General features: G+C 53.4%; 2 protein-coding genes across 2 annotated transcripts; one reads left to right on the top strand and one right to left on the bottom strand.

Annotated features, from left to right (window-relative positions):
• Window positions 1-69: 69 nt before the first annotated feature.
• Window positions 70-6,994, bottom strand: LRWD1 (leucine rich repeats and WD repeat domain containing 1). Its single transcript, XM_066382327.1, has 15 exons — window positions 6,766-6,994; window positions 6,056-6,290; window positions 5,843-5,959; window positions 5,253-5,390; window positions 4,909-5,013; window positions 4,550-4,672; window positions 4,355-4,469; window positions 4,029-4,138; window positions 3,657-3,864; window positions 3,115-3,187; window positions 2,882-3,022; window positions 1,169-1,260; window positions 830-985; window positions 636-748; window positions 70-539 (listed from the first exon to the last, which is right to left on the bottom strand). The coding sequence occupies exons 1-15, from the start codon at window positions 6,843-6,845 to the stop codon at window positions 399-401; spliced, it is 1,947 nt and encodes a 648-aa protein (XP_066238424.1). The 5' UTR covers window positions 6,846-6,994; the 3' UTR covers window positions 70-398.
• ALKBH4 (alkB homolog 4, lysine demethylase) lies at window positions 6,987-16,745 on the top strand. Its single transcript, XM_066382328.1, has 3 exons — window positions 6,987-7,188; window positions 10,553-10,750; window positions 15,626-16,745. Exons 1-3 carry the CDS (start codon window positions 7,066-7,068, stop codon window positions 16,211-16,213), a joined length of 909 nt encoding a protein of 302 aa, XP_066238425.1. The 5' UTR covers window positions 6,987-7,065; the 3' UTR covers window positions 16,214-16,745.
• The last annotated feature ends 2,131 nt before the right edge of the window (window positions 16,746-18,876 follow it).

Genomic DNA, 18,876 nt, shown 5'->3' with positions numbered 1-18,876 from the left:
TGGAGGTAGATGACCTGTCTCAAGGCTACTCTGGGGCCACACTGCAGAGCAGATTAGTCCAGAGATCCAGACTTCTGAGAGGGTGCCAGGAACAAACGCATTCTGAACTAACGGGGAGCCAGGGGCTGCAGGGAAGGCAGTCTTGAGCAGAAGAGACCTGCTCAAACCTATACACTACTTCCATGAAAACCTATAGACTCCCATGAGTCTCTGCCGTAGAAGCCCAGCTGCCAGGTCAGGCTGTCTTACTCAAAATAGCAACACCAAAGGGGCCCACAAACAGCTCTCCCAGGCTTCTCTTACATAGTAGTTTAATAAAAATATTCACTCATAAAAAAAATTCCCCATCACTAGCTCAAAAGTTGAGTAAGTTGTGTCTCTGGAGCTCCTGTCGGAGGCTAGTGTCTCTTCCAGATGGCTACAATGTTGGAGTCTGTCAGAGCGGTGAGGTAGGTAAAGGTGGGGTTGGCCACCACCGTGTTCACCATGGTCTTGGTCACCGTGTGGCTGAGGGCCTGTGGTTGCGGCCACTTAAGGATCTGGAGGGGAGAGAGAGGGGGCTGGGCTCCTTCCTAGATCTCAGAATCCTTGTGCCGCACCAGCCCTGCAGGGGGAGAGGGGCGAGCTGTGCCTACCTGCGTGGGGGCCTGCGGGGTTGCCGGCAGTGGAGGCTGCTGCGTCAGGATGTGCCTGACATCGTAGACCCACACGCTGCCCTCCTCGTCCCCACAGAGCACAATCCCTTTATCTGCCAGGACAAAAGATTGGAATCTAAGGTGAGGCGTTCTCCAGGAGTAGAGGATGGGCTAGGGAGGGTGGGTGGGCTCACCAGGACAGGTGCTGAGTGAGAAGTAGGCCAAGTCGGTAGGTGACCACTGCAGCTGAGCCAGGACCACCACCGCCACTGTGGACTGGGTGCCGCGGCCCAGCCACGTCTGGCTCCAGCTCCACAGGCAGATGGTGCCTAGGTTACTCCCCTTGGAGGCTGTGAGGGAGAAGGGAGAATGGAGAACTGCGCCTGGGGGGCCTCTCTAGGCTTTCTTGTTCCACAGCTCAGAAGCTCTCAGATCTAAACCCCAGCCCAGGAAGAAACAACCCACAAAGGCCTTACCAGGGTCTGTTTGGGTCCCTGAATCAAGCCAGATTGTCCCAAGCCAGGCTCACTCACCCACGACATCCTCATTCACAAATGCCAGCCCGTCCACTCTCTGGCCAGATGCCTCGGAGCCCTCAGAGAATACAAACTCCACCTCACACACCCTGTGGGGCAGAAGATGCTGGTCAGACTATTGTGTATGCCGAGTTTCTCATTCATTCAATGAGAACTATTCATTGGGCCCCTATGGTGGGCCCTGCCCTGTGTAGAGCTCAGAAAATGCAACCAAGAATCTCTTCTGGGCCCTGGAGGGATTAAGTGTCACCCTCGAAATGGGAGCCAGCACCTCAGTATACTAAGTCACAGGTGGTGGGGACTCAAAAGCATGAGGAGCTGGTTCCCCCAGGATGGGGGTGGTGTGGCCATGGAGCGTTCTGGAGAGGCAGTGCCTCTGGGACAGAGATGAGCAGGAGGAAGGCATTTCCAGCTGAGTGCTCAGGACCCAAGAAGCGACAGACTGGGGAGGGGTTTGCTGTGACCTTGAGGACAGTAGGGACAGTAGCTGCTCGATGTTTCTAAGCTGACTGTGTGTAGGGTAGCAGCACTTGGAAAGGCCATCCAGCAGCTCCCCAGAGTCCTGGAGGACACCTGGAAGCAAGGCAGCCAGGTCCTAACTGAGGAGCAGACAGCTGTGCTGTGGTGAAGAAATGCCACAGGACTGGGGGACTAGGCAGATGTGAGTAGGCACAGGGGGAGGGAGGGAGGAGGCAGACCCGGGGCTCGACTGCTAGGTGTAGTACAGGGCCACCACCAACACTTAGGTGGACTACTGCCCTCCGTGTAGCAGCTGCTACATACACTCCTGCCACCTAACCCTAAAATTCTTCCCAGGCTATTCATTGCACTGATGGTAAAACTCAAAATCTTACCATGGCCAACAGAACCAGTGCACCCTGGCCTGAGCAACCCTGCTACCTCACGGACCATTTCCTCTGGTTTCCAAGCCATGGCCAGACTCCCCGATTAGCCAGCTCCCCCTACCACTGGCCTTTGTACACTGTTCTTCAAGTATTCACTTGACTACCACCTGACTCCCACACAAGGCTCATGTGGAAAGCATGAACTGAACACAACCTTCTGCCACTGGTCACCTCTTCAGAGTCCCCTTGGTCTTCCTGTTCCCCTCTCAAAGCACCCGGTTCTCTTTCCTTCATAGCTCACTCACATGATGCTTTGTGGTGTTTTATTGGCCACCTTTGTTTACCGTGTCTCCTCTCCTAGGCTAGGGGGCCCCCAGAAGGCTGAGACACCATGCTGAGCTCTGTCTCAGGCCTTCCAGATAGCCTGGGTGAGCCACAAGCCTCAGCCTGGCCCTTCCAGGGCCTCGTCCCTGCCCAGACACTATCACCCTTGTCCTCCACTGGCCCTGGCATGCTACTTACTGTCCCAGCTTTACAGATGAGGAAATATACTAGCACAGGAAGGTCACACTGCTGGTAAGTGGCAAACCATGGGTGGCAGTAAAGCCCCAGGTTGAAGGTGAGGTGATCACAGTCCAGAGGGGGACCCAGCGAAGGAACAGGTCACAGGGACCTTTACTCAAGAGACTAGCAGGAGGTTGGGACAGGCCAGCTCTGTGAAGACCCTGAAAATAGCCCCTGTGGTTACCCAGGGCAGTACGCATGGTTTGGCCACCACCTCTGGCAGGTGTGCCTGGGTCAGACATCTGCGGTAGCAGCTGCCCAGCTCTGAGGCTTGGCTTTCAAGGCACCCCACCCACCTCACCTCCTCTTTTGAGGCTGGTCCAGCCGCACATCCCAGCAGCAGCAGCCACCCTCACAGCCAGCCAACAGGTAGGCATCCGGGCAGGAAGCAACGGGGCAGAGGCGCAGGGGGGTGGATGTGGTATCGAGTGTGAGCAGCTGGCTGCCAGTGGGGGGAGAGGGAGAGCATGAGGCCATGGACCCAGGTGTCCACCCAGCCTGGCAGCCTCTCACCAGCCCTGCCCAAAGCATCACCTGGCCTGGAATCTGTAATCTTGGTTGGGGACCCCGATGTCCCAGAGGATGATCCGTTTGTCATAGGATGCCGCTGAGAGGGGTGGGAAGGGGAGAGGTGGCTCTGAGGAGACCCTGGTCTCTTGCATCCAAGGTGAGACCATGATTCCAAGACCAGCCCCTCTGAAGCAGGGAGGGCGGGCCATGGCTTATAATTCCTATCTTACTCTAACCTAACGTGCCACACCAGGCAGCCATCTTTGTAGGCCTCTGTTCACACATCGTCACTGAGCTCACTATCCCCCCAGGTCACAGACAGAGTGGCCAGGTTGTCAGAAAGCTCCAAGGCCACAGAGCAGATTGGGGAAAAAGTAAGAATCTGAAGCCCAGTTACTTGTCCACAAAGCCACACTGCTCCTCTCCTGGTGGAGCCAACCTTGGCAGCCCAGTCTGATATGCCAGCCACAGGAGTCCCCTACCATCACAGGGAGGGAGCACTGAGGCATCAGGCTGCAGGCCAGGGGTGCTGAGGGAGCTCTGGGGGTGTGGAGAGAGGGTCTTACTGAACAGGTGGGTCTCGTGCGTGGGGCTGAAGCAGAGGGTGGCGATGGCCTTCTTGTGGGCCCGAACGACCCCGCAGCAGAAGCCAGCACGCACATGTAGCAGCCGAACCTGGCCCCGCAGGCCGGCAGCTGCCAACACGCTCCAGCGCTTCTTGTGGCCTGTGTGTGTGACCACTGTCAGGGCTGTCCAGGCCACCGAGAAGAACTCCTGGGGGGGGGGGGAGCAGTCACCAAGGGGCAGAGCTACACGTGTGCACCTGCACACAGGATCAAATCTGGGAAATGAGCCCAGCATCAAATAAAAAGGCAGGTGGCACTCCTGCTCCCAGGGTTCTGCCCACTGTCCTGCAGGAGCAGGACCCTGGCACTCACCTCGCCAGGTGCCTTGTACTTGTGCAGTACGATGCCTGTCTGGCAGTCGATCACACACACAGCCTCTCCGCCACACGTAGCCACAGTCTGGGATGAGGCTCCTGCACACCCTGTTTTGAGAGATCAGCCCTAGTAAAAATATTTCCTGTGTTTTCCCCTGCAGTTCCCTTCTCCTGTCCTTGAAGACAGTTTTAAGCTTTCTGTCCTTCATGGTTCCCCCACTGCCCAGGCAGCCCCCCTCCAGGTGGCAATTCCAGGCTCCCTGCCTAGAAAGCTTGTTCTGCTGTTCCCTGTGGCCTTTCTCTGTCTGCCCACCAAAGTTATACCCTCCTCCCAGGCCGGTTCAAAGGCACAGGCCCAGAGCTGGGTCTCAAGGTCCTCAGGGCTGTTGTTCTTGCTGTGGCACTGCAGGAAGTGCAGGGGCTCCAGCTTCAGGGCAGGCTGTGGGGGCAGAAGCGGGTCAGAGCTGCCCCAACCCTTGCTCCCAGCCATCTACTCCCTGCCGCCCTACTATAGCTTACCTGGCTGCCACCAAAGCCCATGGGGCAGCCCTCCACCTGGGTCAGTGGGGAGGTACACACCCGCTTGTTGGGAGAGAGGTTGAGTGGGACATCATCTGGCCGTTTCAAGGCCACTGGCCTGGCCTGTGTGGGGGAACAGGTGGCTGAGAGCCTGGTGGCCATGGGTCCATCTACTCAGAGCTCTTTTCCTATCACAGCCTGGACTGGACCCACCGATGGGTGTAGGAGGCGAGGACTAGCCCAGGGTCAGAAGGAAGTACCTCAGGCATCAGAGGCTGTCCCCTGGGCTCCGCCTCCCCAGGAAGGAAGGGCCAATGCAGGCCCTCCGAGCCCTGGGAGCCACACAGAATCACACTCACCCTGGGCTCCTGGGCAGTTGTGGCCTTCAGGGACTTCTCCGGGACGTCTGCCTCAGGTCTCTGGGTCCCACCAGAGGCTACCAGCTCCTCAGAGATCATCCACACCTGGGTGGAACCAGGCCATCAACAAGCTGGGCAGTCCTGGGGCCCCTCATCCCCTCCGCAGATACCCAGTCAGAGGGAGCTTGTGCTTCCTGAGCTGGGAAAGGGTCTTTCTAGCCAATAGTGGTACCTTTCCCGCCCCGCCCCATTCCCCACAGCCAAAGACCTCCAGGGCAACTCAGGGCATGGGAGCCAGCAAGGAGCTGGGAGAACAGACTCAGTACAGTGGGGTGAGGACATACCCGCCACTGGGTGAACTCGCTGAGGGACTCGGGCCCATAGTGGACATCCCTGACGGCAGACCTCACAAAATCAGCCTGGGCCTTCTCAGCCTCCTCAGGGCTCATTGAGGCCATGAACTTCTCCCAGTGAGCTGTGACCTAACACAAGAGGAACCAGATCCAGGCCCAGTCCACCCCTAGACCCACCATGGCCCCATAGCCCCCAAACTCATGTGCACAGGTATCTCAACCTCACTACCTCCCTAAACCACAACCTTCTTAGCTGCATGCTGCATAAATCTAAGCAACACACAAAGAAACACACACACACCAGGTTTGTCCAAGGTAAAGTTACTGTTACAGTGTCTCAGCCTCCCATGCTGGGCCCTGCACACCTGGAGGGCAGGACCTCCCACCCCCAAGGGCAAGATGCCAAGCACCAAAACCAGGCTTAAAGCAAACGTGTCAGGCTAGGGGCTAAGGATCACTTGGTGTCAGGGAAGAGAGCCCCTGTAAACCTCCCTCAGTGTCTTCCCAATGTTGATGCCTGCCACTTGCTCCTAAAGGCTCCTGACTGTTCCCAACTCAGAGACACCTCCCAGCCCCCTTACTCTGCTAGTCAGCTCCCGGTTCAGGCTCTCCACCTGACAGGAAGTGAAGGAAGCATCTTTGCCATTGACCTTACGCAGCTTGGGCAGGAGAAAGGAGACTTTCAGATTGTCGCTGACCTGGGGAACAAGAGATGAATGACTCGGGCTGCTGAGCTGAGCTGAAGCCCAAGAGTGCTGGCCCCAGATATGGGGCAGCCAGGAGAACCCACTTACTGTCAGGAAAGGGTTGCCCTCCAGGCTGAGCTCCTCGAGCTGTGGAAACTGGCACAAGGCAGTGACGTCCCCCAGCTGGTTGTTGGCACAGCGGAGGATGCGCAGGTGGGACAGGCCCAGATTGGCGGGTAGTGTCTCCAGCTGGTTGTTGGAGAGGTCCAGCTCCTGCAGCTGTGTCAGTCGGCTCAGGAGCTTGGGGTCCAAGTGCTCTGAGAGCAGCTTCAGCCCTGACAGGCTGGAGTAGGAGGCAGATGGTGAGTGCTCAGGCGGCAGGCAGGTCTCTAGCCCCTCACCTATGGCAGCCCAGAGTGACTCCGAAGGCTTTTTCACCTAACATTCTTTGTGTATGCACAGCCTCTCTCCAACACCTACTTCTTAAAATCTTGTAACTACTTTAGGACTTAGCGTCGCTGACCCTCTCCAGGATGCTTCCCCTGAGCCTCTGGAGGGGCCTCCTCTGTACTACCCACGCCCTCTGTGATGCTCTCAACAGGTTGCTCAATTCTCTTTCTGCACGGCTGTTCTTAGCAGCCCGGGCCCTCTTCAGGGTGAGGCCACTCGGGGTCCACCCGGCCCACCTCCAGAGGAGAGGACCGCGTTTGGCCCGAGTGATTAGAGACTCCGCCCAACCGACAGGGCGATGATAACGGGGCCGAATAAGGGTCCCGGGCTCACTCCCGAACCCCCTGTCGTCCCCGCCCGCCTCTTACTCCAGGCTCCGGATCTTCCCCAGCCGGTCGCTCTTGGGTCGCCCCCGCTGCATCAGCAGCCGCGGCGAGAGAGGTCCCATGGCGAGGAGGCGCTGCCCGTGCCGGCAGTATCAGCGGCTCCAATGTCCGCAGGAGCCAGCCGTTGGCGCTCGCGGCTGGCGGAGACCGGGAGGCGGCGCCGCACAAGCCCCTCGCTGGCAATGACCGGAAGGAAGTGGGAGCGGGGTTCCCGTGTCCGGACTACAAGTTCCGGCGGACCCCGCGCCCCCGCGCCTGCGCGTTGGCCTACAGGACGTAGCGATGGCGGCTGCGGTGGTGGCGGCCCCCGAGATCCTCCGGGAATGCGGCTGCAAGGGCATCCGGACCTGTCTGATTTGCGAGCGGCAGCGTGGAGGTGACCCACCCTGGCAGCACCCCCCACAGGTAAGGGCTGGGAGAGGAAGCGCGCCCACAACTGTATTCTTCATAAGGGGAAACTGAGGCCCAGACTGACCATACATACGGTCCCGGGTCAAACCGTGTTAGGGGTTCACGGCGGTGTTAGGGGATGTTACGAGGGTGAAGAGATGCGGGCTTTGAGGAGTGGGCTTGGAGTAGGGAAGGGTTTGGGACGTGGGTGCAGTCCGTCCACAGCTCACTTCTGGGACCTGGGTGGGGAGTCTGACAGCAAGCCATCACGTAACAACATCCCTCCCCCCTTCGGTCTGGGCCCGGGAGCTTCACTAGCCCCTGTGCGGACGATATGGAAAGAGTAGAGGGTGCCGAAAGCCAGGGCAAAAGGGCCCAGAAGGCTTTGGACAGAAAAGAGCAAGAGGAAATTAATTCCAGTTAATTAACAAAAAATGACCTAGCCTTTGAACTGGGTCTAGAAGTACTTTAATTGGTTGGAAGGGCATTCCAGCTGGGGGAACACCTTGAGTATGGACCTGGAGTAGTGGCAGGTGCTTGGATGCGGGTGATGCTTCTGGTGAGAGAGATGAAGTCAGAGGGGCCGAACCACAGAGGGCCCTGTGTGTGGCTACTGGGCAGGCTGGGACTTATCTTGGGGGCCATGGAGAGCTCCTAAAGGGTTTTATTTTAAAGGAAATGTGAATTTTAGAAGAATCTTGGGAGCTGATAGAAAGGTATGAAGGCTGGGAAGCCAGTGAAGAAACTGTTGCCATGTCTCTGGTAAAAGTGTGGAAGATCCTGAGGAAAACAGTATAAAGATTTCTCAGACAGTTAAAAGTAGACTTACCAGCCCTGGCAGGATAGCTCGGCTGGTTAGAGCATTGTCTTCAAGCACAGAGTTTGCTGGTTTGATCCCGGTCAGGGCACGTACAGGAACAAATCGATGTTTCTGTCTTCCCCTGCCTTCCTCTCTAGCTAAAATCAATAAATAAATGTGGGGGTTTTGTTGTTGTTTTTTTTAAAAGTAGAATTACGATATGATCCAACAATTCTAGGGATATACCCAAAAGAATTGAAAGCAGAGTCTTGAAGAAATATTTGCACATTCACGGTGGAAGCAATGCAAGTACTTGTCCATTGATGGATAAACAGATAAACAAAAAGCAATACATACATAAATATAATAGAATATCACTCAGGCTTCAAAAGGAAAGAAATTAGTGATACGTGCTACAACATAGATGAACCTTGAAAATACTATGTTAAGTGAAATTAGGCAGTCACAAAAGGACAAGTGCTGTATGATTCCATTGATACTACCTATAATAGTCACAATCATAGAGACAGAAAGTGGAATGGTGGTTGTCAGGGGCTGGGGGAAGGAGAAAGGGGAGTTGTTTAATGGGTACATGGTTTAGTAAGGTGAAAAGTTCTGCAGATTGGTTGCACAACAGAATGAATGTACTTAACACACTAAACTATACACTGAAAAAGTTTTAAAGACAGTAAATTTTATGTTATATATGTTTTACCACATAAATTTTTTTTAAAAGCACCAAAGTTCTGAACTGTGTTTGTGGCTGTGGAGACACAGGATACTCTAGGGCAGTGGTTCTCAAACTTTTTGAAGTCGGGGATGCATTTAAAATCCTACAAATAATTGTAGGCGCACTGTATACAAGTTTCTGAGAAATATGTTATAATAATTAAGTCAAAGAAAAAATATAAAGTCCAAGTGTGCTTTTATGGTAATTAAATGAAATAAATATGACAAAATTAAATTTATTCTGACATTAAAAAACATTTTTTGAGTTACGCTTTTTAGAATTTGTAAAAAAGAGGGGTTAAAAAAATTAAAAACAAAAAAGTTATCTTTTTATATATATAGATACATTCTTAGTAAGATTTTGTAAATTCAGCAGGTCTCGATGAGAATGTGTTAAGTTTTTCATTCTTGTGTTTATGAGAAACATGAGCCTGATGTGTCCTAGCGATTTCTTCAATGTTTGGGCATATATTTGAAAGGCAAACTCTCATTTCCTCATCAATCCATTCAAGAATTCCTCTTTTTACTGTTGTGTTGAGTGCAGAAAACCCCCACCATACATATCATCTTTACTTTACACTAAACAAAGGATAGAAGAAACTTCTCCAGTCTTTCTGGGGAACATGGGGGTAGTGTAAACAATCCAGCACCACAGCTTAACAGCCTTTTGCAGCCTAATCAGGTGGAGGGTTGGGCAGACTGTCAGCTTACAGCCAATTCCCCACACCTCTGTCCCCCAAAAATCTAAACTCCAAAAACCCTGTTGGTTTTTAGGTCCCCAACAGGCGCATGTTTCCCTGGAATACCATAGGGCACACCTGGAAATCTAGGGTGCACCAGTGCACCCTGGCACACACTTTGAGAACCACTGCTCTAGGGGTAGCACCCGCCCAACACGATGGCTGAGGGATGGCCAAAATGTCCAGGATGACTCTCACATTTAACATGTCCCATGTGAAATGTCAGAGACAGAGGACTTGGTGGTTCAGAGATGGGGTGGTAGCAATGCCTATGGAATATAAAGGAGGAGGAAGCAGAATTAATTGGTCAGGGAGGACCTCAAACTGCCATGTAGATCTGTCAAAGTCATGGCCAACCCAGTTGGGAGCTCCAAAGCAACTGCCTGTTAGAGGAGTCCCATCCATGTTGGACAGAAATGACCAGGTTCTGCTGGGTCACTGGCTGGGAGCTGCCTAGGATGAGGATGGCCTTCGCTCACAACCTCAGGCCGATCCGGGAGAGACTGCAGCAGAAGATTGTCAGCCCAGCTCTGCTCTTGGTGACTGCCAAGCTCTGCTCTTTTTTGAAGGGAAATTCAGACAGTGCTTTTGGCTGTCACCAGAGGACAGGGCCAGAGACTTCCCCACCTGGACTGGAGAGGGCTTCTCCCCTCTGGCCTTCCAGCCTGGGCTGCTCACCCCCGGACAACCCCAGGGCCTCAGCTTTAGGGGTAGCATATTTCTCAAATTTCTGGTCTGGGCTGGACACTTTGACTCCAGTGTTCTCCTTTAATTCTCACGCGGCTGAGGACTATGACATGGATTGCAGGCTGTTCCCCAGCCGTGCAGCCTCAGGCTAGTTCCTTAACTTTGTTGAGCCTTGCGGCCACCTCGTCTCTAAAATGGAGAGGAAAACGGTTATGCAGGTGCTCTTCCCTTGTACGGATAGGGAAAGTGACAGTGCCTTTCCCAGGAGGCAGCCTTAGCAGGGATTTGGCCTCCCTTTAGACTCCTACTGCCTTCCAAAGTGGCTTCAGGGGAGGACAAACCATTTATTGGGCAGGGGCTGTTCCTGATAGGGCCTCTGGGAAGCAGGCTCCAATGGCTCCAGGACCCCTGTCTTCTTTTACAGAAAACACATCGTTTTATTTACTACACGGACACTGGCTGGGCTGTGGGGGCCGAGGAGTCTGACTTTGAAGGCTGGGCCTTCCCCTTCCCTGGCGTGACACTAATAGAGGACTTCGTGACCCGGGAGGAAGAAACTGAGATGGTGCAGCTGATGGACTGTGAGCCTTGGAAGCTCTCCCAGTCCGGACGGAGAAAGCAGGTAGGCTGGCCCCAGCTTGGGAGGGGGTCGGGCGTATCAGAGGACAGTCCCTGTGCTGGACCACTTTGCTCAGCTCCTGCTCAGTGCCCTCCTCTGAAGCCATACCAGGGGTGAGCCCAGCCTGCTTGGCCTGCTCACCGTCCCAGCAGGATGCCAGTGAACCAGGACTCTGGGCAGATGGCCCCTCAGTTCTTTCTGCCTCTCACAGCTGGCTAGTGCTGGTGACTGCCAGGGAGGGTTTGGTTTATTTCTTTCTTTTTTTTTAATTAATTTATTTTTTATTACAGAGAGAGCGAGAGTCAGAGAGAGGGATAGACAGGGACAGACAGACAGGAACGGAGAGAAATGGGAAGCATCAATCATCAGTTTCTCGTTGCGCGTTGCGACTTCTTAGTTGTTCATTGATTGCTTTCTCACATGTGCCTTGACCGCAGGCCTTCAGCAGACCGAGTAACCCCCTGCTGGAGCCAGTGACCTTGGGTCCAAGCTAGTGAGCTCTTTGCTCAAGCCAGATGAGCCCGCGCTCAAACTGGCGACCTCGGGGTCTCGAACCTGGGTCCTTCCACATCCCAGTCCGACGCTCTATCCACTGCGCCACCACCTGGTCAGGCTGATTGCTTTCTCATATGTGCCTTGACCGCGGGCCTTCAGCAGACCGAGTAACCCCTTGCTCGAGCCAGCGACCTGGGTCCAAGCTGGTGAGCTTTTGCTCAAACCAGATGAGCCCGCGCTCAAGCTGGCGACCTCGGGGTCTCAAACCTGGTCCTCAGCATCATAGTCCGACGCTTTATCCACTGCGCCACTGCCTGGGCCATATATTTGGGCCAGGGAGGGTTTCTTGAAGGCTGTCAGATGCCTTCCTGTCTCAATTTCTCTCCCCGTCAGTTTGACATATTTTTAGGCCTTCCCTTTGTCCAGGGTCACAGCCCCCTCCTCCCTCAGTCCCGCTCCTCTCTGTCTAGGTCACGCCTTCCATTCCTCATCTCCAGCAGTCCTTGCCCCACCAGAATCTCTGAGACTTCCACCCAGCCACCTTTCACTTTCTCCCCCATCCCATCGTCTTTCCTTACCCTGTACCACAGCCGTTATTACAGTCCATTTCTTGGGTGCTGCCTCGACCTTCAGCCCTTTGCTTCATTGTACTTTTTCTGCTCAACCACAGCCTTGGTCAAGTCCAGCTTCCCCCTCTCACGTGCTACCTGCTGTCAGGTCCCCCTCGCCCCCAGCTCTGGGCCCTCATGTTCCCACAGTCATACCCACCTCCCCCAGGCTATAGCTTAGGTGCTGTCCTTCCAAAGCTCTATTTCCCTCCATACTCTCCACTGGTGATCTTGCCTCTCAGAAAAACAGACATTAGACGTGGAGACAGCCAAAGTTTCCTTCTGTAGAGGACTGGATAAAGAAGATGTGGGACATACATACAACGGAATACTACTCAGCCATAAGAAATGGTGAATACCACCATTTATAACAACATGGATGGACCTTGAGAATATCATGCTAAGTGAAATAAGTCAGTCATAAAAAGCTAAGAATCACATGATTTCATTCATTTGTGGGATATAAAACTGAAACTCATAGGCACAGACAATGGTGTGGTAGTTGCCAGAGGGAAGGGGTGGAGGGTAGGAAAGGGTGAAGGGGCCAGATATATGGTGACAGGAAATGATTTGACTGTGGGTGGTGAAATAAAATCAGATTCTGGTGGACCATCAAATACTACATAGCCATTATAAAACATTGTAGACATATATTAGTACTTAATGGCATGGGAAGATGTCCTAATTCTGTATTTAAAGTGCACGTGGTTATACAACAACGAAGAAGTGTGTGTATGCGCGCATGTTTGTGTACTATGTGAATTATAGGTGGCGTGCAGGCCAACACCCACAAAAATGGGTGGCATTTTTATTTCTTCCTTGTGCTCTTCTTCTTTTCCACATTTTCTACAATGAAGCTACATATTAATAGCTTTAAAACCAGGAAACAAGTGCTACAATAAATTTGCTACAATGAACCTGTTTTTATTTTGAAGTCAGGAAGTAAATAGTGTATTTCTCTTCTTTAAAAAACTGGGAAACGTTGGGGAGAATGCATTAGCTAGGGATTAGAGTTGCAATGTTAGGTTTAAGACTAGCATTGGGGTATTGAAATGAAGACTTAAGGGTGCCTGACCAGGCAATGTCGGACCGGGACACGGAGGACTCAGGTTCTAACTCCGAGGCCACTGGCTTGAGCATGGGCTCACCAGCTTGAGGGCGGGGTTGCAGGTTTGAGCGTCATCATAGACATGACCCCATGGTCGCTGGCTTGAGCAAGGGGTCACTGGCTCTGCTGTAGCCTCCCGGTCAAGGCACGTATGAGAAAAAAAGACTAAGGGTTAGAATTAGTGTTATGGAAATGAGAAAACACATGCGTCTCCACACCACAGATGGGTGCTGTTCCCTTACCCATGCCCAGGGCTTCCCCGAGGGCTCCAGCTGTGTGCTGGTCCCTTTATCAGGAGTTCCTGTCTAGCATTGCTCCCCTCTCTCTGCAAGATGAATTTTGCCTATACTGGATCATTTCCCCCAGCCTCCCACTGAGCTCCATCTCTTCCCTGGAGCAGAATTACTCAAGAGTTGTTTATTTTGTCTTCAATTCCTCTCCTCTCATTCCTACTTAACCCACTCAGAACTGTTTCTGTCACTGACTTCCGTGCCCTAAACCCAGCGGCAGGTTCTCAGGTGCATTCCTGGGGCCTGGCCTCTTCCTGCCCCAGATGCCCCCTTGCCGATCTTTGTAAGTCACGGCCCTATCACCGTCACTGTATTTCAGACCCCCGTGTCCATGCCCCCTGCAGTGTCCCATCTTGGCAAATTCCACCTTCTGCCTGCACAGGCTGGAGATGGATCTCTCCAGGTGTCTCTGTCTTGTTAATTCCCGTTAGCACTTCCTTCAAACCCTATCTGAATCTGAGAACACACCCTCCCTGCCACTGCCACCATGGCCGCCACCACATAACACGCAGCCCTGGTTCCCTCCCTGGGATTCCTTCTGGGGCTTCCTGGGACAGCCCTTGCCCCCCTGCAGTCAGTTTTCAGTAGAAAGGAAGGTGACTCAGGACTGTGACTCCTCATCAAATGACCTCACGGCTCTGTTACAAACCCTCCGGGCTCCCCATCTCAACTTAAACACAAAGTCCTTACAGTGCCCTGGAAGGCCGGCCCTGTGCTGGGTCAGCCCAACCTTTGTTTTCACTGCTGGTCTCTGATGTCCTGCACCACAGACACACCAGACTCCTCCATGCTCCTTAAAGGGTCCAGTTCCTCAGCCCTCTGCCTGCTGGCTCCCATCTCAGGCTTTCTGCCAGCCCCTGCCTAGCGTCAGCCCATGGGAGCCGGCTCGCCCTGGCACTCGGTGACATGCCAAACATGGAAGGAGAAAGTCCCACCAGACGGAGCCACCCCTTACTAAAGGGGGGCCAGAGATGGCAGGAGTCTGCAGGGAAGTGCTCCCCTTTCATACCTCAGGCCAGAAATCTCAGGAGTGTTCTAGACAGCTCCTCCCTAATTTTTTGTTTTGCTTTTTAGATAGAAGCCGCATACTGTAAAATTTGCGCATTTAAAATGTCCAGGTCAGTGGGTTGGTTTTTAGTGTAGTCGCAGTGTAGTGCAACCATTACCACTGTCTGGTTCTGGAACATTTTCATCACCCCGAAGGAAACCCGCACTCACTGGCAGTCCCTCCCTGTTCCCCTGTCCCCTGGCAACCACTAATCTATTTTCTGTCTGTGGATTTGGCCTAGACATTGCATACAAATGGGACTAGACAATATGTGACCTTTAATGTTTGCTGTCTTTCTCTTAGCCTAATGTCTTAGGTTCGTCACTTTGTAGCATGTGTAAGTGTTTTACAGCTTTTTATCACTGAATTATATTCCATTGTATGGATACACTATTTGTTTATCTGCTCATCAGTTGGTGAACACTTGGGTGGTTTCTATTTCTGGAGCACTGTGAATAGTGCTGCTATGAACACTTGTAAGTTTCTATGTGGACTTATTTTCATTTCTCTTGGGCAGGGGTCCCCAAACTACGGCCCGCGGGCCACATGCGGCCCCCTGAGTCCATTTATCCGGCCCCCGTTGCACTTCCGGAAGGGGCACCTCTTTCATTGATGGTCAGTGAGAGGAGCATAGTTCCCATTGAAATACTGGTCAGTTTGTTCATTTAAATTTACTTGTTCTTTATTTTAAATATTGTATTTGCTCCCATTTTGGTTTTTTACTTTAAAATAAGATTTGTGCAGTGTGCATAGGGATTTGTTCATAGTTTTTTTTATAGTCCAGCCCTCCAACGGTCTGAGGGACAGTGAACTGGCCCCCTGTATAAAAAGTTTGGGGACCCCTGCTCTTGGGTATACTCTAGGTAGACCTGCTGGGTCACATGATCACTGTTCTCCCTCGCGGTTAGGAACCCCAGTTGTGCCCGGTGTTCCCACTTTGATAATGCTGCTCTGGACTGGCCTTCCCTCACTTGCTGCTCATCCTTCCCAGATCCTGACTCCTGGGCATCATGTCCTGGAAACACGACCTACACGTGGGCCCTTTGTCTCTAGCTCTGCTTTCTGGGGTACCTGGGCTGAGACATCCCCCAACGCTTCATATCCCTCTTCTCTGCTTTATTTTTTTCCTTAGCATTTACTGCCATCTGATGTTTGCTGTTTGTTTATATCTCTATGGTGTTGGCCTCTTCCTGCTAGAATGTCAGTCCCATGAAGTCAGAAATTTTTGCTTTTTTTGGTTGCTGTGATTAAATTCTTTAGACCTAGCACGTGATAACATTTCTGTAAACTCAGACACTTCTCCACTTTCTTTTTGTCCTCATTTGTCAGGACTATGGCCCCAAAGTCAACTTTCGGAAACAAAAGCTCAAGACCACTGGCTTCCAAGGCCTCCCCAGCTTCAGCCGGGACGTGGTGCGGAGAATGGACCTCTACCCAGTCCTGGAGGACTTCCGCCCCGTGGAGCAATGTAACCTGGACTACTGCCCCGAGCGGGGCTCAGCCATCGACCCCCACCTGGATGACACCTGGTTGTGGGGGGAGCGGCTGGTGAGCCTCAACCTCCTGTCCCCCACTGTGCTGTCCATGTCCCGGGAGGCGCCTGGCAGCCTGCTGCTGTGCCTGGCCCCACCTGGCTTCCCAGAAGCCTTGGTGGAAGGTGTGATGGCCCCCAGCCGGTCCGTCCTGTGCCAGGAGGTGGAGGTGGCCATCCCCTTACCCCGCCGCTCTCTGCTTGTACTCAGCGGAGCCGCACGGCACCAGTGGAAACATGCCATCCACCGCAGACACATCGAGGCCCGCCGTGTGTGCGCCACCTTCAGGGAGCTGTCTGCTGAGTTCCGTCCCGGTGGGAAGCAGCAAGAACTCGGGCAGGAGCTCCTGCGAATCTCTCTCTCCTTTCAGGGGAGACCTATGTGAGCTGCCCGCTGGGGACAGGAGCCGCACTGGGCCTGGCCAGGGATGCCAGTTCCAGAGATGACCCTTTGCCAGGATTGAAGGGCGGAGCCCAGCACAAGGGTCTTTCTTCCCAGCTCAGTAGGCTTTCAGAAATGACTGCGGACACCCTATGACGCACAGCAATGTGAGCCCCGCTGGGAACTGGTTTTGATAGGGACGTGCCTCAGGTCAGTCTCCCTTGAGCTGCACTGACTGTGGCCACTTGTTTGGGTTCATTTGTCACAGTTTGAAGGAAGTGGCATAATTTGAGTTTAAAAAATGTTGGCATCACTTAAAACCATGTTTTCCTTTATTCATCTCTCAGTGGGGTTTCCTGATACCCTACCTTGTAGTCCTTCCATTTGGTAGCGTGTCAAATCAGAGTGTGGAATTGGTACATTGGAGGTTATTATTTCAGATTTCAGCGCTGGTGACAGCTTCTGAGTCAGACTCTGCCTGGGTCATGCTTGACCCAACTTTGGGGTGCAGGATGCAGAGAGGAGAGGGAAATCGAGATTGATACACTTGGAGTCCACCCCACCCCCACCCCATGTAACGGTGTTAGAAAGTAGGGGAGAAATTCTCCAGCTCCCAGGATAGCACAAGGTATTCCACCATTGGGTGCTGCTGCTGTGACTGGTGCTCACCTGAATGGGTGGCTGCCCCCATGCACCTGTGGCCAGGTGTGCAGGCTGTGGAGGTGGAGAAGGATGACACTGCTCTCTGGGCCTGCGTGGCCAGCCCTCTCTCCTAATGCTTATGACACAATACACTTGGCTCACCCGCCACTTGCTGGGAGCCAAACTTGAGGGACCTATACCCCATCTTAGCCTGGAAAGTTTCGTGGTTGGCACTGGTCTTCATAGTCACTCTGGAACTTTGAGAGCTGGAAGGTCGGGGGAGCCACTGGCCACTGCCCTGCTTGTGAAGTGGCATCACAGCTGCTGAGCCGCTGGCATGGACCAGAGAACCCTGTGAAGACCCAGTGGGGAGCCTCTGCACTAAGAGGCTGGGCCGTAGAGCAACGCGCCCCTGGACAGGGCCTGTCAGATGCTCTGCCAATAAAGGGCTCTGTGGGAATGGATGTTTGGGAAATGCTGCACAGCAAGACCTGTCAGGTAGAGGCCTGTTCAGGCTGGGGAGTCACTCAACAGAGAAGCCTGTTTCTCCTGGAATCTCCTAGTGCTTGCCAGATGTTTCACACTCGGCCCTTCCTACATCTCACAGAGCACACGTTAGGAAGTGCTCCATCACAGAGTCAAGTCGGTGATCCCGAGCTAAGTTTGTCCTTGAAGCTGCTACGTGAAGACCGTCAGGCCCTAGGTGCCCACTGTCTCACCGAAGCCACCCCTGCCTATGCCACCCGCTGGGATGGGGCTAGGGGCTGGCCAGGCTGGGGTGCTTCCTCCAGAGCCGCTCCTGGGCACCACTGCAGCTGCTGTCCTGCACGTTTCTAATGGGACAGGGTGACCCCAGCAGCCACAGCCTGGGTAAATGTCTGCTTAACCTCCATATTTTGGGTAACTATTCCTGCTTTCCTTAAGCACCAGACCTTTGTTGTACAGATTGTTCCGTCTGTGCTAATGTTCTTGCACTCTCAGACTAGGAGGAGGCAGGGGCCTACTAACACAGCAGCATCCAGTCCGAGGGCAGTTCCTGCAGTGCCCTTTTCCAGACTAAGTTGGCGACATGGGATGATGTTCCTCAGCCTGCCCTCTGGAAAGATGTTGAGGAAACAAGGGGCTGGCTATTGGTTACAGGGTGTGATGGTAAGCCCCAGGCTGAGCTCAGTCCAGGGAGGACCCTCTGGGTTATTTTTGGCAAGACTTGTGCAGAAACTGTCTGTACCATGTCCCCAGCACCCTGTGGGGACAGCAGGGGCTGAAAAGGATTCAGCATGTTCTAAACGGCTCTAGAGTAGACTAGGCTCAGTCTTGTCCCATCTCACCCTGCTGGGCCCTACCCAGGTCTCTGTGGACCCTCCCCCCTCCCCCCAACCTTCTGGAAGCATCTGAATCAGGAATGAGTCTTCTTTCAGCAGTCAGCTGGATGGTGAGTGGGCCTGGCCACGTCAGGCTTGCTAGGCTCCCCGGAGAAGTGGTCCAAAGAGCAGTCTGCTAGCCCAAAGCTCTGCCCCGAGCCCAGGCCTTTGATGCCCCAGGGCCTGGGGAGCCTTCCATCTGGGCTGCAGAGGCAGCCTGGCCCCCTGTATTGGCAGAATTTTTGTATACAGTGGTGCCAGTCGCTTGCCACACCTAATTCTTAAGAGCCTATGGGTTGAAGTGCCAGAAAATTAATAATGAACAAATTCTATGACCAAAAAAAAAAAGGACAAATTCTTTGTTATAAAACAAAGTCTGGGAGCTTCCTCATGAGTGCCACCAGATCAAGGGAGGGGTCTGCACCACTGCTGGACAGCCGGCCTCGGCCCAGAGCCACAGTTCCTGGGGTTGGAGAAAGCCCAGTGGGCCCAGAGCTTCGATGGCCCCTCTCCTGGAGGACTTCAAGCTGACCCTGTCCAGATGGCTGTGTCGGTACTTGGCTATACTTGGGGCTGCCCCTTGCTGTGTTTCTGGAAAGGGAGATCCCTGCTTGGGCAGAGAAGCTGCAGGCAGAGGGGCCCCACTTAGTGGGAGCTAGTGGCA

This window comes from Saccopteryx leptura, chromosome 4 (assembly GCF_036850995.1).
Source record: "Saccopteryx leptura isolate mSacLep1 chromosome 4, mSacLep1_pri_phased_curated, whole genome shotgun sequence".
In the NCBI taxonomy this organism is placed as follows: Eukaryota; Metazoa; Chordata; class Mammalia; order Chiroptera; family Emballonuridae; genus Saccopteryx; species Saccopteryx leptura.
This window is presented reverse-complemented; position numbering and strand designations above follow the sequence as displayed.